The sequence below is a fragment of the Amphiura filiformis genome, chromosome 17 (genome assembly GCF_039555335.1).
Source record: "Amphiura filiformis chromosome 17, Afil_fr2py, whole genome shotgun sequence".
Classification (NCBI taxonomy): Eukaryota; Metazoa; Echinodermata; class Ophiuroidea; order Amphilepidida; family Amphiuridae; genus Amphiura; species Amphiura filiformis.
In genome coordinates this window covers 54,419,871-54,440,833 of record NC_092644.1, presented here as the reverse complement: position 1 = coordinate 54,440,833, position 20,963 = coordinate 54,419,871, and the positions used below count along the sequence as shown (strand labels likewise).

The following is a 20,963-nucleotide window of genomic DNA, read 5'->3' as shown; positions in this document are numbered from 1 at the left end:
TTGCCCTGCAGTGTGAGTACGCATCGTAGTTTGTTCAGGGTACGTGCATTTTAAATCGCCCGCCACATTTCATATAATACAAGAAAGCCATTGAACAGTGTAGCGGTTCGTTCAAGCATATCGATAGACCAGTCCCTCGCCTTTGTTGATAAACAGTGGTCTATACGATCCTTTGGGGTCATTTGGGTATCTATTTAGGGTCGCGGTTTCAAAATACTGCGTGGCAGACAACAGATTCGAGTTCAGTATAGATGAGTTGACTTCTGACGTCAATGCCTGGCAGTATGCGCACGCATCATCACAATTTTCATTGTATTTTGCCTGGCAGTATGCGTGCGCATCATACTTTGATCAGGGCTCGTGTTTTTAAAACCCCCGCCACATCACAATAAGGCTATAGTGGTTGCATGCGGTTAACTCAAGCAAATCGATATACCGGTCCCTTGCCTTTGTTGATAAACATTGAGGTCAACTCATCTATACGCCGTAGAAGTGACGTAGTTAATCGGATTAACTACCATAGCAATAGATGAATACAATTTTGACTATACCGCCCTGCACTACCATGTTCACGCGGTGCCGATGCATTGAACCATAGATGTCAAAGAAAGGCTGATCACTCGCACCTGTAAGATAAGTATCTTTGAAAAGAGCGGTATTGTATTCAATCTATGCTTGCTGACATACACATGTGATTAGTGCAGTCTGCTTGTAGTGCAGGGCGGTCTATTCAAAATTGTATTCATCTATTGCTATGGTAGTTAATCCGATTATGACGTCACTTCTACGGCGTATAGCCTACTCAAGTTAACAAAAATAAACTGGTTGCCAACTTTTACGCAGACTTGCAGGTTATTTTGGAATTGCGGTTAATTTCCAAAAAGTGCAGAACCATACCATTCTATTATCATGGACTGTAGAAAATAAATTTCTACAGTTCATGCTATTATCTATGTTATGACCGTGACAGTGCGTGGGTACGTCAAGTTCATCGACACAGCAATCTTTTGTCTGTGAGCGAGAAAAAAATGATCTTGTGCACAAACCGTTACTTTTTTCCATAAAGGATTCAGTCTCTAATCACAAACATGCGGTTCCAACATGAATTGTTATCACTAGCTAAATGCGTTTATATATTATCCATTGAACCAGGTCGTACATGTTGGTGCAAAATATAACGAATCATCTCATTGGACGACCACGGCAATCGCTCGATGCTAGCAATTAAAACTATCTATCAGTTGTAGTTACAGACGCATTACCATTGCCGTGTTACTTTAGCACTGTTCATTTTATAGCATAGTGATCAATTTCGATTTAATTCTCGAAATAACAAAGTAAGTACAGTATTTCTTATGATATAATTCACTTTTAAATACTTTTTAGATGCAATACATATTTCTTTTGCGGTTTCAATAAAATGCTGGCATCATTTTTTTAGCTTGTACAAGTAAAAGTCTGTACTATAGGGTTAAATAATTTTCAGTTGAGTTTAACGGTCACATAATTATATAAATTAGTTTGTAGGTCTAGCGTAAGGTGATGGTCTGGTGATCAGGATATGATTTGGTAAAGAGCTCTTAATGCTATATTTATATGTTTGGTACAGGTCGGTTATTATTGTTATCAAGATCACGGTTATATGTTTTTGTTCAAATTCGATAATTATATTAATTATAAGAGATCATAAAGTCATAATAAGGTAAATGTCCTTGTAAGCAGTGTTGAAATCTTACCTAAAACTTTAATAACTTTAAAATTGTACGCTCGTCGTATGTGTGTATTATGAAAGGAGCGGGTGCCCTATCATAAACATGCGCCAACAAGATCCCAACAAAATTACTTCATGTTTATTTTATTTAGATGCTCCCAAATAATTATCACTTAAAATTATTGGGATCATGTTGGCACATGAATTTGAGAAAGGTCAAAGTTTAATTTGAGTCTTAAAAAGGCTGCCGCACGGCGCAAAATACACTTTTTAAGTCCTTGTACAATGTGGATCAGATCTATGCGCCAACAAGATCATGCGCAACAGAGTTACTTCATGCTATGTTTATTTGGATGCTCTCAAACTACATTAGTATCAGTTGAAAAATAATTGGGATTATGTCGGCGCATGAATTTGAGAAAGGTTACAGTTCAGTTTCAGCAATTTGACATTTTCGCAATGTTAGTACATCAGGGTCACTATACAGGGCCGGATTTACCATTGGGCCCAACTTTTGGGGGTCTCCAAAATTACCCTGTGCATCTTGCTTTTTAGACCCCAAAACACCATGTTTTGGGCCAAAATAACAACATTTTGCGCATGAAGGGCGCAATGGCCCAGTAAGTAGCACAATTCAGCTCATATTGAGCTGATTTTGAATAATTTCGCGCGCTTCGCGCGCAAATGTCATTCAAAAATATATGATCGTCTCCCTCTAAATTGTAATGTTCCCGCCGCAACTGTCGATCATATACCTAAACCAAAACTTGGCCACTTGAGTGCACATGCCTTCCTCACAGTGAGTTTGGGGGCCTCCAAATTTTGGCCTGGCCCAGGGCCCCCAAAAGGGTAAATCCGGACCTGTCACTCTATGTCAATTGTCATAACAGACTGAGTGCCGCACACCCACACCCACCCTTGGATTATGCTCTCCTTTAGCTCAGAGGTACCTGTCATGGAACACTAGGTGAGGTCCCATGAAACAAATTCAAATTCTATTTCAGCCTTATTTCCTCTGCGAATGGCGGGCCGTCAAAGTTGGACGACCTTGACCAAAGTTGGGAATTTAATTGGTCCAATCAGGGATATCACATCATATCCCTGGTCCAATTGACCATGTGCTCTATTGAGGAGCATTTTCTTCTGATGAGTTGTGACCCTTTTGGTGAATTTGGTCACTCACTGGCTGTGTCGGAAATACCTCATGTCAAAACAGATTTTTTTAAAATTACCTTGGGATTTCGGGGGAGGGGGCTGATGATCAAAATCGGCACCTCGTACTTTTCAATAAAATTATTTTGGACATTAAAGGAACCATGCTCATGTCACAGTGCACTTATAGGTCCTAATTATGTTCAGAATAGATTTACCATATGTCTATTAGCAATTAAAAAAGAGAAATATCTATATAGACCCCTTACAGAATTGCAGGGCCCCCAGTGGTTCAGCAACAAATGGCGCTTAAAGGCGCACATTAAAATAACAGATGTGAACATAGGAGTATAAACTGACCAGTAGATACCAGTTTGTAGTCCTACTAATTCAAGGCATATTGGATGACCTATAGGGGAAAGTTAGCCTATATTTGCAAGACTATCCTTGCCTTCAAGGTGAAAGAAACCTACTCATGTTACCCTCAGGCCATGGTCTGGTCTGCTCTCAAATCTAACCCAGGGAATGATGACATTCCAATATATGCCTTTAAAATCAAAAATATCAAATTGCCAAAACTGGAATTCTCAAATTCATGCGTCAACATAATCCCAATTATTTTTCAACTGATGTTTGAGAGCATCCAAATAAACTAAACATGAAGTAACTTTGCTGGGATCTTGTTGGTGTATAGATATGCAAGGACTCAAAAAGTGCATTTTGTGCCGTGCAACAGCCATTTAATAGCGTGTTAATATACTGAGCACCTCGCATTACCGCGAATTCACCTCCTCTCGCATTCACCCCGGGCATTCACCGGGTCGTTTCTACTGGGCTGAAAATGCAGGGTAACGATTCTCTACGCACGTTAATACGAGGGAAGGCGGAAGTCTCGTTTTTTTTTTTTTAGAGTCAGATTCAGGTCACTCGCGGAGATATTTCATGTTGTTCTTTAGGGATTTTTGCAGTTGCTGCATGGTGGCTTCTGGGCTGAATTGTTGCATTACAGCTTCCGTCATATTTTTATGAGCATCAGCATTGCGTCTAGTCTTCCCATCTAAAACCTTCCTCACGACCATGTCTTGCCACTGATAAAATTAGAAACGCAACCATATCGTTCGACCAAATAATCGACGCTGTATCAGACCCCTTTGCCTTTTCAGACATGATTTAGGAGCGGGTTTAGGAGCTACCACGGTCAAGTAGAAATTATAGCAATTATAGCAAGATAATTATAGCAATTTCAAATATATTATCGGTGTCAGATCATGGTCAGGTCGTGAGAATGAACCACACAAACCACATGAACTCCGCGCGAAATATTCGATCTGGTACGTAGCCTACGACCTTTCGCTTACGAGACTTCTGGTACCACTCGCAAATCGTCACCCGATCTGTTTCCACTGCAAACGTTACCTCGTATTCCAATCAATCAATCAATCAATCAATCTTTATTTCATTCAAAATACAACAATACAATAACAGCAAAACAACACATTTGAATGAGGAGATGCTCGGAAGGCCAAAAAGGCCTGAACAAGCACCCCCTTAACCTTAGCCTAAGTTTCTTAATTTGTCTAATAAAATATAATTACATACATACAAACACCCCCCACCCTCTTGCAGGCCTTATATTAAGTATGCCTGAACCAGGAGCTAAAATGAGCTTCTGGTCCCAAAGATGGCTCCTGGTCCTATAGTTTGTAGTGTAAAATATTGGACACACCAGGAGCCAAAACTTGGCAACCATGGGGTAAAAAAAGCCTGGGTGCCTGGTTAATATAAGCCTTGCCCTCTTGCTATTAACCACCTCAAAAGGTGGTTGACGGATTCACTCGCATCACCGCGCATTCACCTTCACCCGTACTGTTTCTGCTGGGGCCGTTACCGGGGGCCGTTACCGCGTATTCCCTCGCATCACCCCGAATTAACTCGCATTTACCCGCAACCGTTTGCTCAGTAGAAACAGGCTGTAAGACTCAAATTGAACTTTGACCGTTCTCAAATTCATGCGCCAATATGATCCCAATTATTTGAAAGTGATAATTGTCTGGGAGCATCTAAATAAACTAAACATGAAGTAATTTTGTTGGGATCTTGTTGGCGCATAAATCTACAAGAACTTGAAAAGTGCATGTTACTCCATGCGACAGCCTTTTTGTGCAGGCGCCACGCCTGCACAAAAAGGATGCTAAGATTGGACTTGATGATAAGTATATAATTATGCAATCCTACGAAAGTATATATAATTTTGTTTCTTTTTTACCCCTTTTGTTTGTAGACTCTAATTTAGTCGTGCACTGAACAATTCGAAATGGATAGATGGAAAGAAATCATTTTTGTCTTGTCGGCGTGGATTCTTGCCTTGTCATCTGCGTGTTGCGAAGGATCCCATGGTAAGTCCATGGTTAAATAGTGGAGAGGAGAAAATGATGATGATGATATTTCTTTTCCACAAATTGTTACTGTCAGATATGCCCTTTTTAATTTAGAGTCGAGCAACTAAAAAAAGCAAAGCAAATCGCAACTCCAGCGCCTATGTCACCAATGCCATTAATGCGTGTCACTACGTCGGTCGTGCATGCTGAGGTCGGCCCTGTTGATGTGTTATGACCATTCTGAACGCCATGTACGTATCGCGTATGCATTAGACTATAAATATTTTGATCGTACTTTTTGCAGGTTATAATTAAAGATAGAATTTAAGAGACTATAGTTTGCGTCTGACGTTATCTGTCAATCAAACTCGAGCAAGGTTTGTTTACAAGTGTCATGATGAAGCACCTTCAAAATATACAAACCGTCTCAAAAGATGACCACAGATAGTGTGTTTATTTTATTGAAAAAGACTGATTTCAATATAATTTTAGCCTGTTTAGGGGGTAAGGTGTATCGGTGGCGGGCCCCGAAGTCGGGGGTCATAGAATTTTGTTGCCGAAATAGGGGGGTCGCAATTTTATTGACGCCAACTTTTTGAAAATTTGGGACGCCCTTCCGAAGAAAATGCCAGTCCCATAAAAGTACGTATTTTTCGCCATGTTTAGCAATGTTTGGCAATGTTTAGAGTTAAAATTATATTTCATTATATTTTAGACTATTCTTGCGGCACCCGGCCCACAATGGAAGGACCACGAAGCCGTATATTCAATGGACGTACCGCCGCTCCAGGAGCCTGGCCTTGGATTGGTCGCATGATTCCCAGACCCGAGAGCCTGGTAGAATGCATTGTTGTACTTATTGGCGAAGAATGGGCTGTGACGCCTACGATTTGTATGGTTCCCAATATCAAAACCAGGTAAATTAAAACGTTTTCATAATTTCATGTGTGAAATGGTAGTGCTCTCTCAAAAAACGTCACAGGGTAAAAACACAGTGCGCTATACAGTAGTTATAGTTGTTACGAGCTGTTAATGCATCTGTCACCAAGTGGATCAGTGCAGAAAGAAGCATGAGGATTTGAGTAATTGGTGGAAGCAGCACCGTTTTGGGACTTGTCATATATGTGCGAGTATATTATGCGCAAAGGATATATAAAGTCAAGTGAACAGTGGACTTCGCAGAAAAGTGATTTTCGCGGGACAAGTGAATAAGGATCCAGATCATTGAGTGCAACAGAACTTCGTAATCATCAGAGTTGACTGTGATTATATTATATGTGCGTTTATTGTTCATAAAGCACCACAAACATGAGGTAACTTAATTTTGAATCACCTGTATTATTACAATACATCCAAAGGTCCAGGGAAATTAATGATGTGTCACTGGAGCTGGAATGGATGACCTGTGCGCATTAGAAGCTCCATAAATGAAGAATATATAGTTTTTAGATGTCAGAAGTCTAGACATTTGATCTTGTTTTTTTGGTGGGAGCGGTGGGTTTGAACTCACCATTGCCACTCTTTCTCCTTCTGTTACTAGTGAGGTACCTTCTTGTCTCTGGTAGTACTTCCTTAACAGTGCTTTATTGAACGAATATTGCTGCTTTCTCCATGCATGATACAAGTAACTTAACTTAGTCTTTCCATGTCTGTTAATATTTTGTTTTTTAATTTCACCTTGATTGTTTCCGTACTTGAAATACCGTCGATGACGAAATTAATTAAACACTCAATATCATTTTGGTTTTAACAGCGCGAGAAACACCAAAATAGTATTTGGCGATAATGAAGTCGACGGGTCCTCCCCATACCGCCAAGAAGTTGGTGTCCGAAGAGGCTATGAGCATCCAGATGCTATACGAATGCAACAATATGATTTAGCAGTACTTCAGCTCGATCCTCCCGTCAATATTACAGATTATGTACGCCCCATATGTCTATCAACGAATCAGAATGAATTGGAAGCATATGAAAGTTGCTGGATTGCTGGTTGGGGATCTGTAAACCTTCTTAGTAAGGAAAATATTATAAAACTAACCTCTTGACTACCACTAATACGCCTATACTATATCCTCTACCACACGTAGAAGAAACAGGAGGTGGAGAAGAAGAAGAAGAAGAAGAACTTGAGAAGAAGAAGAAACATCTTATTGCAGATATTCAAAACAAAAACAACAATGAAAAAAGAGGATGCTAAACTAAAATATAATTGATAGAATTATTTATTACTTATGATCTACATTGTTATACTAAATTATGAACGATTATTGCAACATTGTGGATTGCTTTTCCTTAGGGTACGAATTTCATAATACGATTATTAAATGCTTTGTATGCTCTTGTAGGGATACGGTTTGATATTGAATACTCATACATAAATTGTTTCATTATCTTACAGATGAGTTTCAGCAATATTTACAAGAGGCACCAGCAAGAATACTCTCTCATGAGCAATGTCAACAATATCTTGAAGAACTCGGTCATCCATATCACGAAACAATACTTTGCACATCAAATGGAATTAACGGGGCCAATGGAGAACCACACGCTTGTTTTGTAAGTTTTGTTTCTTTGGTCTTATATCTTGTTTTTCAAAACCCGAACTAAGCTCAAATGAGATTTCCATCCCCTCTACTTTCACTTTGGTTTGGTAGTGACGTCACTGTTTTCACGCGGTAGCGCCGCATTAGAGTGCCGCAAACTAAAGTGGCGGAATATGCAACGTACCGTTGCACAGTGGTACCGTTGTTGACACAGAAAAAACGTATCGGTATCGAACACTTACATGTGCATCAGCTGAAAACTCATATAATTAATATCAATGACTCTCTAATAAAGTGAAAATTTTAATTTAAAAATAAATTCCGCGTAATCATAACCTATGTTATAATAGCCTAATCTTATCCGAACAACTTATTATTGTGAATCCAGGGCGATTTTGGTGCTCCTCTGATGTGCGTCGACGAAAGTGGTGACTGGGACTTGATTGGGATATGGCTGTCTTATGCTGGAACGTGCGGAAATCAGACAACGCACTATTCTAGGATGTCTCCAGTATACGATCTTATTGCCCAACATGTACGCAGAGTTCAAGGTGTGGCTGGGGAGCTGTTACTTTAGGCCTATTGGTCATTTCGATGCCTCCCGAAAAAATTTCACGGAGAAACCAAAACTATGTCATAATTGCGTACGTGTAGAAGTTCGACTCCACTTCGAGTATACGTTATTGTAGCGTATAGGAGTAAAGCCATTTGCTCGTGCTTAGAGCGTACACGGTACGCGGTAGCGTCAAAACTAGTCACCGGCTTTTATGTCGTAGTTTGATTTCTTTGCAAAAGATATCGGAAAGTAGTCAATTGTTGATCCAGATGAGTTATTTGTCGCCAAAGAATTATTAGCTATTATTGTAAAGAAGTACTTAAGAAATAAAGGGTAATGCATGATCCTTTACACGGAAATAATGTGTCCGAGGCAGTAAAAACGTAAATAATGGGTGAGGCGCAGCCGAACACATTATTTAAACGTTTTTACTGCCGAGGACACATTATTTTCGTGTAAAGGATAATGCTGCACCCTTTATTTCTATTCTATTACCACAAAATAGTGTGATTTAAAGAGAAAATATCAAATTTTTTGCCCAAATATTTCAAGTTGTTTACCTCAAGGTGGAGCGCATACGCGTAGCCAAAGCGTTTGCACATTCCAATAACACAACCTAACATTCCATTCTCCCCTATAAGCAGGTATGCACATACAATAACAGACCCCTGACATTCCATTCTCCCCTACATAAAGCAGGTGTGCTGTGCGCTCTGCTGTGCGCTGTGATGATAGAAGAACGTAAAGTTCGTTGCCCTTGACACTTTATCGCTAATTAATGGTCTGTCACGTGACGCGTTTCAACAAATCACAGTGCGCGATTTTGAATAATGGGTCGTGGGGGTAATAGAATGCATTATTATTGTATTATTGCAGTCTAGGGCTTGCAATGTTCTTATCTTTAATTGGTAGGATCTGTAAATCTAATTCAATGGAGTTCAAAGCATATTGTAGCCTGTTGCACAGCGACGACGCCTGGTAAATAATTATATAGTGCAGGCAGGGAAACTAAATCAATACCCGGGATCAATACACGTGTATCTGCTATAAATCTTTGGATACAGGGGTAGAAAATGATGAATATCTCCCGTAATTTTTGGTTTCTAAAGAAGCCAATTTTAAGGCTTGAACTTGAAAACAACTCGTCACCACGTTGCACATAAGATTACTGTCAGCATGGTCAGGTTCGCCGACAATTAATTATGTCTAAATTTAGTCTAATTCCATTTCCCTCATTTACTTTTATGTTCCTGGCACTTATTGGTAAGACTTAATTTCATACACAGAGTGTAATGGGACTGATTTGAGATGTAACGACAACAGCACGTGTGCATTGGAAGAAGAGTTGTGTGATGGGGAACCGCTATGTGCGGACAGAGAGGACGAAATGATAAATTGTACCGGTAAATATGCATATAATGTCACAAAAATAATTTGAAATAAATGAACTCAAATGACTGTGCTTTTTCTAAAAACATTCTTTTTATTATAAGAATCACAAACGTAATTAACTTTTCAATTTATGGCCCACAAATTCAGAATAAAATACTATAGGCTTGCAAACTTTGGTGTGAAAAAGTACCAAACGATGATGAATTGAAGACATACTATCTTATCACCGGTGGGGGGGGGTTCAATCAGATTTTTGGATGCTGACTTTCTCTATACCTGCTTTTTGCTGTTTTGCTACCCATCAGTATACCAATTTTCAACAAAAAAGCAACCAACTTTACCCTAATTGGGCGTTTTTAATGGCACTTTTGCCAAAATGCGCCCAATCGGACGTATTGGTCTCCACTGAAACCTCACCCATCCATATACCAAAATAGCTGAAAAGGTACCCCAAAACCATCGCACATCCACGTATACCTTCAACCAGGGAGAACCCCTCAATGCAAATTTTTTTTCCGTAGTTAACATTTGAATAGGAGAAACGTATAATACATAATGTATAGTGTTACATGTATTATGAGGATAGATTCCACTACAGTGCCATTATTATTTCTTCTAACTTAACAAAAAGAAACGAAATATATTAGATTTAAAATTCTACCAAGGATTGACTGGGGTTCGAACCAACAGCATATGGATCCATAGTTAGACGCTTTACCACTGTGCTACGAGTCGCGCTGCAAGAAATACGTTTGTTTATCATACTTCTGTAACTATGCGGAATAAAGCGCAAACACACGATATACTATTGAATACGTATATAATCTCCGATCAATAATGAACCCTAACCCTAAAACTCCAACCCTAAACATAACCCTAACCCTAGACCTAATCCTAACCCTAACCCTAACCCTAATAGTCGGGCACCACGTATACAGTTGCTTAAACGGGCTCCCTATTCAAATGATAAATACTGTAAAATAATTCGCGCGGGATCTATCATCTATGCCTCGATTCAATATAAATTAGAACAGATGTACTATAACGACAGGTTTGTTTACTTGTTTGTTTGTACATGTATTTATTTACAACACTCCATATTGCCACTGTTTGTTATCTAAACACTAAAACAGGATTAGTGTGTAATGAAGGCAGATGTCTAAATGGAGGAACGTGTCGGGAAAATCTACAAGGAGAATATATCTGCAGATGTACGGAGGACTGGACAGGACGAAATTGTGAACGAGGTGCGCACCCATCTTGATTACCGTTGTTTTTAGCACTAATTAACCCGTGTGCAAAATATTCTTTACCCTAAATCGTATTTCTAATAATCCTGTCCTTAATCCTTCAACCCTAAACATTACACCCTAAACATAATCCTTGCCTTGCTTATTGCTATAATGATACAGACATACTCTCAAAGCACATGCAAGTTGCAACATTTCTTTTGGAGTTAGGCTAAAGTATCTATTATTAAAGTAGGTAATGGGGATACGCATAGCAAAGGGGCATTAGCTGAATACTTAATATTGAGTATTTCCGTATAATAATATACCAGTCAAAATTGAATGCCTTTAATCAATATTGAACTTCTCATTAATGTCTTTGCAAGGGTCCTGTTGCGGAGGCATACCATTTTGAGAGGAAAACATTAAAACTTATCTGACAATACGCTGTTTTCTTCTCATCACAGGTTCATGTGGCCAGACAAGATTAAGAATTAGGCCAGGTGAAACGGTTGATGTCCAATCTCCACTATATCCAGACTTTTATCCGAATCCAATCGAATGTGAATACGTTGCAACCGTTCCGGACGGCTATAAAATCCTGGTGGAACCCAAGTTCTTCCAAATAAACTATTTTGATAGTCTGTCCATTGACAACCTTACATTTACTGGTCGAAATATTGTAGACAACTACACAACACCGGGGACAACCTTGATGATGCGTTTTGTATCTGAGGTGTTTCCGGAAATGGGGTTTTCGATTCAGCTTAGCGCCATTAATGTCACAGGTCAGTATCGGTCAATATGTCAGTTAGGTCTATGGCCTATATTAAATCCCGCCCGGCCGATGGTCATTCAGTTTTTAACTGTCTGGGCGTAACACCTTGTTTTTAATGAATTTTAATCATCACCCCGGGCATCACCCCAACACATAACTGGGGTAATTTGAGATACGGAATGTCAAAGTTCATACAAAGGTCAACATCCAAGATTACTGTAACGTATCCCTGTGGCGTTTGAAGCACAAAAGTTGCATGTCACATAGGGAATAGTACTCCACAAGAATCAATCAGAAAGGTGCTCCGATTTTCAACCAAATTGTCTCACATTGTTCATCATCTACCAATAATTCAAATAAGCAATTAGATGCCATGTCTATGATGTTGCTCTGTATTTTGAATCATATTGACCTCGTAATGTTATTCCGCATTTGTACAACGATAGTGTTATATCAAGTTAGATAAACCACAAATCCTGTTTTTTCTGTGTTTGCCTCAGATTTGAATGAGTGTGATTGGGTGCCATGTGAAAACAATGGCAACTGTATTGATCTAGAAGATGGCTACGTTTGCGAATGTGATGAAGAACGACTTGATGTACGAAAGTGTATAGCAGCAGGTAAGCTGTTTCGTTATTATCAATAGAAAACAACTAGGCCCTATAGGTTATTCATATCAGAGCAATTGAACCAATGCATCGCAGTCAAGGACCCTAAACTCTTAGTAACCTTTAAGACCGTCGTACCACATTGATGTTTTCTGTCATAAACCATCGATTGACCTACAACTAGCAAGGCATTTACATCTGTCCACAGAGGACAAACCAAATCTGTGGCATTGGGGGCGATGCTTTGCGTCACACGCACTGCGTGTTAAAAAACGCGAGACGTAAAGAGTGCGGTGCGCTCGGCAAGTACAAATCGTGCAGCAGTTGGCGCGCCAAAGAAGCATTTACATGCATGGCACTGAAATAATTATTCTCATACCTCCAGTTTCCGAGGTCTATTTACTTTGTACTTCTATGTGGACAGACTGTAGAGAGAAAGAGATTGAAAACTTTTTTTTTTCTACTTCTTGTTCTTCTTTCTCCTTCACTTTCTCCTCTGGTAACACGCAATTTATGTTTTGGGCAATTTTGACAACTTTCAACTGGTTAAGATTGGAGGAATACGCAATAACACAAACAATTAACTAGCACACAACTCTTCCGTACATCGTACCATTGTTTTATCTGTCTCACAATTATTATCAATAGAAAACAACTAGGCCCTATAGGTTATTCATATCAGAGCAATTGAACCAATGCATCGCAGTCAAGGACCCTAAACTCTTAGTAACTTTTAAGACCGTCGTACCACATTGATGTTTTCTGTCATAAACCATCGATTGACCTACAACTAGCAAGGCATTTACATCTGTCCACAGAGGACAAACCAAATCTGTGGCATTGGGGGCGATGCTTTGCGTCACACGCACTGCGTGTTAAAAAACGCGAGACGTAAAGAGTGCGGTGCGCTCGGCAAGTACAAATCGTGCAAAGAAGCATTTACATGCATGGCACTGAAATAATTATTCTCATACCTCCAGTTTCCGAGGTCTATTTACTTTGTACTTCTATGTGGACAGACTGTAGAGAGAAAAGAGATTGAAAACTTCTTTTTCTACTTCTTGTTCTTCTTTCTCCTTCACTTTCTCCTCTGGTAACACGCAATTTATGTTTTGGGCAATTTTGACAACTTTCAACTGGTTAAGATTGGAGGAATACGCAATAACACAAACAATTAACTAGCATACAACTCTTCCGTACATCGTACCATTGTTTTATCTGTCTCAAAATATGTCTTTTGCTCCTTTGTTTTCAGATGACTTTTGTGGGCCACAAGAAATCGAACTGGAAGAAGGTTCCACCTACTATCTCATTTCATTCCACTATTTCATTCCAAACACGTACAATACCCCGTATAGTTGCAAACACAGTGTAACGGTTCCAGACGATCACAAAGTTCATGTCCAGTTCCTTTTGGTTGCGCTTTTATTCCCCTTTGAGACGATTCTCTTCGACAACAATGTCTACAGTGGTAGCCAAGAGTATATTTCGGAAGACAACAACCTGGAGATCATATTTCATATACAAGGTTTCGGGCAATTAGTTCTTGCCTTGTCAGATTATGTGGATCCTGGTAGGTCTCGAGTCCAGTGCTTATTACACGTTTGTCTGTCTTAAACATTACTTATGGTCTACTATATAGAATTCCGCTCACATCTGTAAAACAAGACTAGTTTAAGTTTGCCCCAAATTTCCAGTTACAGTAATATCTGATATTTTTAATCGTTTGTTTTTCACGACAAAGATTAAGCCTTTTAAAATAGATCCTGATCGTTTGACAATTTGGGACAGCGGTGGCATTCATTGGACATCTTTCGATATAATTTTTTTTCTGTTAGTTTAAAAATTCAAAGTTTATTCGTTTATTTTTACGTTGCTTTCCAACTTCAAAAACGTCTAGATGCTGATGAATGTGCCAGCCAGCCATGTCTTAATGGAGGACAGTGTTTTGATAAGATCAATGGATTTACCTGCAAGTGTAGACGTGGTTTTAATGGGAAGACGTGTAATATCAGAGCAGGTGAGTGATGATACTGAACAAAATAGGGTTATGGTTTTTGCTAGAATTTCAACAAGATGCAAATGAGACGCCTATAGAAGGCTGAATGTGCAATAATTCAAAAATCCGAGTTTTTCGATTGAAAAGCAATTTTTTTGATCAAAATCCAAGTTTTTCGAATTTGTATCGATAAACCAAGTTTTTCGATTTTAAAAAGCAAGATTTTCGACGATAAACCACGATTTTCAATTGAAAAACTTGCTTTATCGACTGAGCAATTGAAAAACTTGGATTTTCCATATATGTGTTGAAAGAGCATCAGTCGTTAGCGTGCGTATTGACAAACAACCGTGCGCCAAAAAAAATGTCAGCTGCCCTCATTCGTAAACACTCGGGTTACGGAACATAACACGGTACTAGCGCTGTGTAGACCACTGGTGGAGGCAGTCTACACCAGATGACGTACCAGGTTCACTGACATATTGTCATAGCCTTAGTCGGATGTCCCTCGTCCCATTTTGCGTCTCAAAACTATTAAACAGGTCGGAACAAAATGGCCATGCGTGCGTGTTGAAGAACAAGTGGATTCGATCTACCATCATGGCGATTTCTGCCATGAAGATATGGGCGATGACACTGGGTCACGTGGGATGCATCATGCTTGGGCTTGCAGTCGCTTTATATTTTGTTGTGCTGTAATATTTTATAATACGGTTAGGGTTAACGTTGATTAAGCTTTGTTTATATTATGCTATCTGCAAATGTAATGACAGAAACATTAAAGCCTTAATGTATACGATCTTTTTTCAGAATATACCTTTATTTTTTCAAAACCGATTTTTGGCATATTTGTAATACTTACACATGTTCCAACTTAAATCTATGAGCAAACTGTCAAATTCGCCCTATTTGTAGTAAAACGGGATGATTTTCTGTTGGTCCGACATATTATCATAATTTTTAGATTATGATAATATATGTCAGAACGACTCGCAAATCGTAGTCTCCTACAAAGCTAGTTTGGTTACGCTCCCACCACATGTGGATGGAGCGTAACCAAACTGGCTGTGTAGGAGACTAACTCTGAGGCCGCACTCGCCGTCCTAATCCAAATAGTGCGAGATATTTCGAGTGATAGAGGTGAAGTTTATGATGTTGTTTCTTTGCAAATTCCCAATGTTTTTCGCGTCCAAATGTATTGGGAACTTTCATAATGATTGCATATTATCATTTTGGAAGAAAAAAAGAAAAATCTAAAAATTTAAAAAGATCGTACATTAAGGCTTTAAATACTGGATCAGATACATTATACTGTATTGTTGTCAAATTTCAGAATCACGTGTTTGTCCATCACGATATTTCACCTGTAACAATGGACGGTGTATTAAGGCGAGTAGGGTCTGTGATGGACGAAACCACTGCGGTGATGGCAGCGATGAATTGAACTGTAAGAATCCATTTGATTTAAAAATATATATATATTTCCAATATAACAAGTACATTTCTGTAAATTGTGTCAAAGTTTTGAGAATGTAATTAAATAACTTGATTGTTCTCATTATTGAGAACGACTTGAGTACATCAAGTCGTTCGTCAACACATACACAACTTAGTGCTCAAGTAAGTGACATTAGCGGTATTAAAGTTAAAGCAATGAAATAATAGTTACAATAAATTTCATTTAATAATAGGCGAGTGTGAGTTTTACTGCTACAACGGTCGATGTATTCCAGAACGCTATGTCTGTGATGATATCAATAACTGTGGCGATTGGACAGACGAAAATGTTCCTCGGTGTAAGTAGTAAGCGGTCACCCGTTTTTCGCAGTCACCGTCTTTCGCGGTCACTGTCTTTTGCGGTACTGATATTTTATATAATTTTTTTAAATGTTCTATTTAAGGGTATACGAGGTATTGTTGGTCGAAGCAGCCAAAAACAAAATCGATTTTCATTATCTGAATCAATATATTATTGAAAAATAACACTTTGGTGTTTGGCAAAAGTTCATTCTACAAATCATATACTTTGAAAACTTGTTAAGGGGGTACTACTACCCTCGATAAATTTGTGTCTATTTTTGCATTTTTCTAAAACACTAATAACACACTGGTAACAAAAGTTATGTATATTATAGGGGCAAGGAATCCAGTTACTACAATGGAATTTCAGTGACCCAAGACAAGCGGTTCGTTATTTATGATAAGAAATGAGGTACTGCTAGGATGTACCTCATTTCCTATCATATATACTGAACCGCTTGTCTTGAGTCACTGAAATTTCAGTGTAGTAATTGGATTCCTTGCCCCAATAATATACATAACTTTTTTTAACCAGTGTGTTATTATTTTTGAGAAAATGCAAAAATAGTCACAATTTACCACAGGTGTAGTACCCCTTAATTTATTGTTGTTAATGAGTTATGTACGTTTTACAAAAGTATTGTTGTTTCAGCCCTCTTTACAATATAACTCAAGAACCACAGGACCTACAAAAGTATATCTGTGATTTTTGAATTCTTCTACACGCTCGCTATGAATTGAGCAATGCAATTTTTGCTAAACCTCACTACCATTCGCAAGATGCTGTGAACTATTTCTTTTATGCTTGATCGATCAACAATACATCGTATACCCTTAATGTGATTCGTGATGTGAGAGGATATTGTCATTTATATAGAATTACAATTGAGAAGGTCAGGTGCAATTTCAGTCTTTGAGTTTATTTTTTTTACTTTGGGGTGCACCCCCATTTTGAAAGTTGTGGTGCACTGAATTTCACCTGATGCAGCGCAATTTGAAGTGCAGTCTCAGAACAATCAAGATAAATTTACAATTGTGAGGACACTTACGTTCAACATGGGCCTAAATATTTTGCACAAACACAGATTACCTACTCCTGTATTAGTGACCCAATTATAACCCTCTCCCATGGTCTGAGCAGGGTTCATAATTAATTATTGCACAGTCCCTTAGTTGAATAAATGTAGGCCTTCAAGGCATCCAAATGCTTAGCCTTACCATATTTGCACCTTCATTGCTGAAAAGTCACCCAATTTTTTTCTTAACCATCTGTTTCTATGGGGCAGGAAATTGTCGAAAGTCTCGGGGAAATCTTCAAAAGTCACCTATTTTCCAAACCACGGGTTTGGCAACCCTGATTAATTTGTCCTTCAAAACAAAAGCATCAAACACTTGAAATAATTCAATAAACAAACACTCAACTGTTGACAATAGGTTCTCCATAAAAACAGTCACCCTTTGAACACTGAATACACATGCTAATGTTTATAAATTAAACAATAAACAATACATATTTCAATATGTATTGTTTATTCAACTAATTAAAATTACTTGAGTTTCTCCTGTGTGATGTAATAGTTGATGCAGTGACCGGAGTAGGAGACAAAAAAGTAGCACATGTGCGAGTGAAATGAAGTGCAGTCTTAGAACAATCAAAATAAATTTACAATTGTGAGGACACTTCGGGGACACTTACGTTCAACATGGGCCTAAATATTTTGCACAAACACAGATTACCTACTCCTGCATTAGTGACCCAATTATAACCCTCTCCCATGGTCTGAGCAGGGTTCATAATTAATTATTGCACAGTCCCATTTGCCAAACCACGGGTTTGGCAACCCTGATTAATTTGTCCTTCACAACAAAAGCATCAAACACTTGAAATAATTCAATAAACAAACACTCAACTGTTGACAATAGGTTCTCCATAAAAACAGTCACCCTTTGAACACTGAATACACATGCTAATGTTTACAAATTAAACAATAAACAATACATATTTCAATATGTATTGTTTATTCAACTAATTAAAATTACTTGAGTTTCTCCTGTGTGATGTAATAGTTGATGCAGTGACCGGAGTAGGAGACAAAAAAGTAGCATGCGAGTGAAGTGAAGTGCAGTCTCAGAACAATCAACCAGTGACCGGAGTAGGAGACAAAAAGTAGCATGCGAGTGAAAAATTTGACAACCTGATTTGAGTCCGAAAGGCCTTTTCAGTGCTTGTGAAACTAATTAACTTAATTTAACCCCCTTAACGTAAACAAAAACAAAATTCGACGTTTTATTGAAATGCGTACGACCTTGTTCTTCACGTCACAAAAGTTCGTTTTCCGAAATAATGTAAGCCCTAAAAGTTTTTAGCCTTAACAATTCATCAAACTCAGTAATTTATTATAGATAGGGCCTAGGCCTAATATAGTAAAGCAGATTAGTGAATTAATCGATCCCAAGGTGATGAAGCAACATTGCTCTGGCAGAGCCAAAGTTAACCATTGAGCAATCCCGGAATTCTGAGGTCAAAGTTTATACAGTGGTCATAAGTCGACGTTGCTCAAATTTTGTTTACATTAATTCCAAAATATTTCTCTGGTTATAATCAGAGAAAATATAGTTTTATCTATCTACGATTTAATCTAGAGTTATGAGCAAACAGGTCAGAGGTCAAAGTTTGGGCTATACAAAAAACAGAAAATGTCCTCCGATTTTGATGATAATCAATCGATCGATATTTTTCACTCATTTACATTAACAGTACAGTGCAGTATACACACTGTGAGTGTATACTGACTAGCTTAGAAGCTAATCGGCCTATTACTTAATAAATTAATTTCGCTGTGTTTCATTCATAGGTGACTCGCCATAGATATCAACATCCGTCCGGTAGAAGTGTTATAACAACCTGGTGAAATGATATTCAAGTAACCATGGTAACACCACCTGCAGATTGGCTACTTATGCAACGCTTCAACCGTGACAGTTATTTTTTCTCTCAACATTTTTAAATTTAAATTTTAGCACATTTTTATGGTTGAGGCTTATATGCTTGTTAAATAATAATTGAAATTTGGAATTAAAGAGTGTAAGGCGATGAAAAAAATAATGTTCTACGAGTGGAAGGACCTGTCAAGTAGGATTGGTCGGTCGGGATTTATTTTCTCTTTTATTTTATTTTTCAAAAGAGGCTAAATAACCCTAAAATTCACCGAACAATTAGAAAACATATTTTAAAAGTTGTCAAATTTTTTCTCCGAAAAATTGAAGTCAAAATCTACTTCTGCCAAAACCCTCTCCTTTTAATACCATACAGCTAAGCTAAAAAATCACCATCGAAGTCTTGGTCGGTAGGGCACTTCGAACAAGTTTTTTTTGTGACCTTACATATAGCTATAAATGTATATAAATATAAATATACATAAAAAGAAGAAAATGTGTAAATTTACTCCACATAAATATATATATATATATATATATATAAATATAAATATATATATCTGATGATCGGTATACCCAATGATCGTAAGTGAGGGTATGCTGTGAAACTAGTAGTAACGGTTGCCTTTTCCAGAGGTCTATACTTTGAATTTGTGTATGTACCAGGGATATTTGAAATGTCGTTCTTCCTATTGTAACTGCAAACCCAAGGATATGTTCCAAAGTTAAGGCATATTCTAAACATTAATTGTCACATTTGATCTTCAGTTGGTAGGTACTTCATCATCAGTTTGGTCAGGGCCAGGTTTGAAACTACTATTTGAATATATAACCATTGTTATATTGGAAATTCTATGAAGAAATGATCATAATATATCACCATCAAATATCATAACAGAATAAGATAAGATTTTTCTTCTAAAGTTTACTAGAAAAGAAGGCGAAGAGCGAATAGAAATCTAAAAATCGATTTCATAATAAAGAGACCAGTATTTTGACAAGCAGTGTTTAACGCCGTTTTGAACGTCGTATAACATCGCAATCTCTCTACAGTTTGACTTACCTCGACCGATCAGTCTGGTGTTATAAGCGAAAAGGTCAAAGGTTGAAATTTGTGCTCAACATTTGTCAAACACAAATACTTTATCCGATTTTGATCAAATGATCTCAAAATGCTTGTCTTCTTGATAATTCTGAGAATGAATAGTTGTCACTATGTACGAAATTTTGTTACCAAGGTAACGCGAGTAAATACGCACGTCAACATCAATGGACTCAACGGACAGTAAGTATGTTTGCTGTGTTATCATGGAAACGAAACATCGTAGGTAGTGCAAACTATTCATTTTCTGAATTATTATATACAAGACAAACATTTTGACTTTCCTGTGTTTGACTCCTATGAATTGGTTTTCTTTCGGTTTCCTCTTGCTTCCTACGAATTGAACCTAGCCCGTAAAAACTGTTGTTAAAAATGTCATTTTATTGCTTTCAATTACATTTGTATAACAAAATTTATCTGCGCAAGATTAGGAAATATTAGAGGGAACAATGGTAAACCATGCATAAAGCAAACACTTATAGAAATGAAATTTTGTGGCTTGGTTTTAAAAACACGACGAAAGTTTTGGGTAATTTCTCCAATCATTCTACTATGTCACGTTATTACTATAGCAAACCCCGGATCCATTTCACTAAACTTTACGATGCTTCGTAATCGTAAGTCTCGAAATCGTTCGTAACTTACGACGAGTCGTAAGTTCCATTTCACTAAACTTACTTACGAACGGTACCCTCCGTAGAGATTTACTACAGGGACCCTTCGTAAAGTTACGTCTAGTATTGGGTATTCGTAAAGGGTGGACCCCCATGTTATAAAG

At 38.0% G+C, this 20,963-nt stretch overlaps 1 protein-coding gene across 2 annotated transcripts; it reads left to right on the top strand.

Annotated features, from left to right (window-relative positions):
- Nucleotides 1-1,195: 1,195 nt before the first annotated feature.
- LOC140137992 (uncharacterized) lies at nt 1,196-19,566 on the top strand. Of its 2 annotated transcripts, none has more exons than XM_072159821.1 (15): nt 1,196-1,337; nt 5,145-5,259; nt 5,957-6,158; nt 6,995-7,254; nt 7,640-7,797; nt 8,173-8,335; nt 9,627-9,743; nt 10,866-10,979; nt 11,429-11,749; nt 12,240-12,359; nt 13,603-13,920; nt 14,248-14,367; nt 15,680-15,793; nt 16,038-16,142; nt 19,002-19,566. In XM_072159821.1, exons 2-15 carry the CDS (start codon nt 5,178-5,180, stop codon nt 19,013-19,015), a joined length of 2,208 nt encoding a protein of 735 aa, XP_072015922.1. In that variant the 5' UTR covers nt 1,196-1,337; nt 5,145-5,177; the 3' UTR covers nt 19,016-19,566. The 2 variants fall into 2 exon arrangements, with proteins under 2 accessions (XP_072015922.1, XP_072015923.1); XM_072159822.1 differs by lacking the exon at nt 1,196-1,337 and adding an exon at nt 3,895-4,060.
- Nucleotides 19,567-20,963: the final 1,397 nt, after the last annotated feature.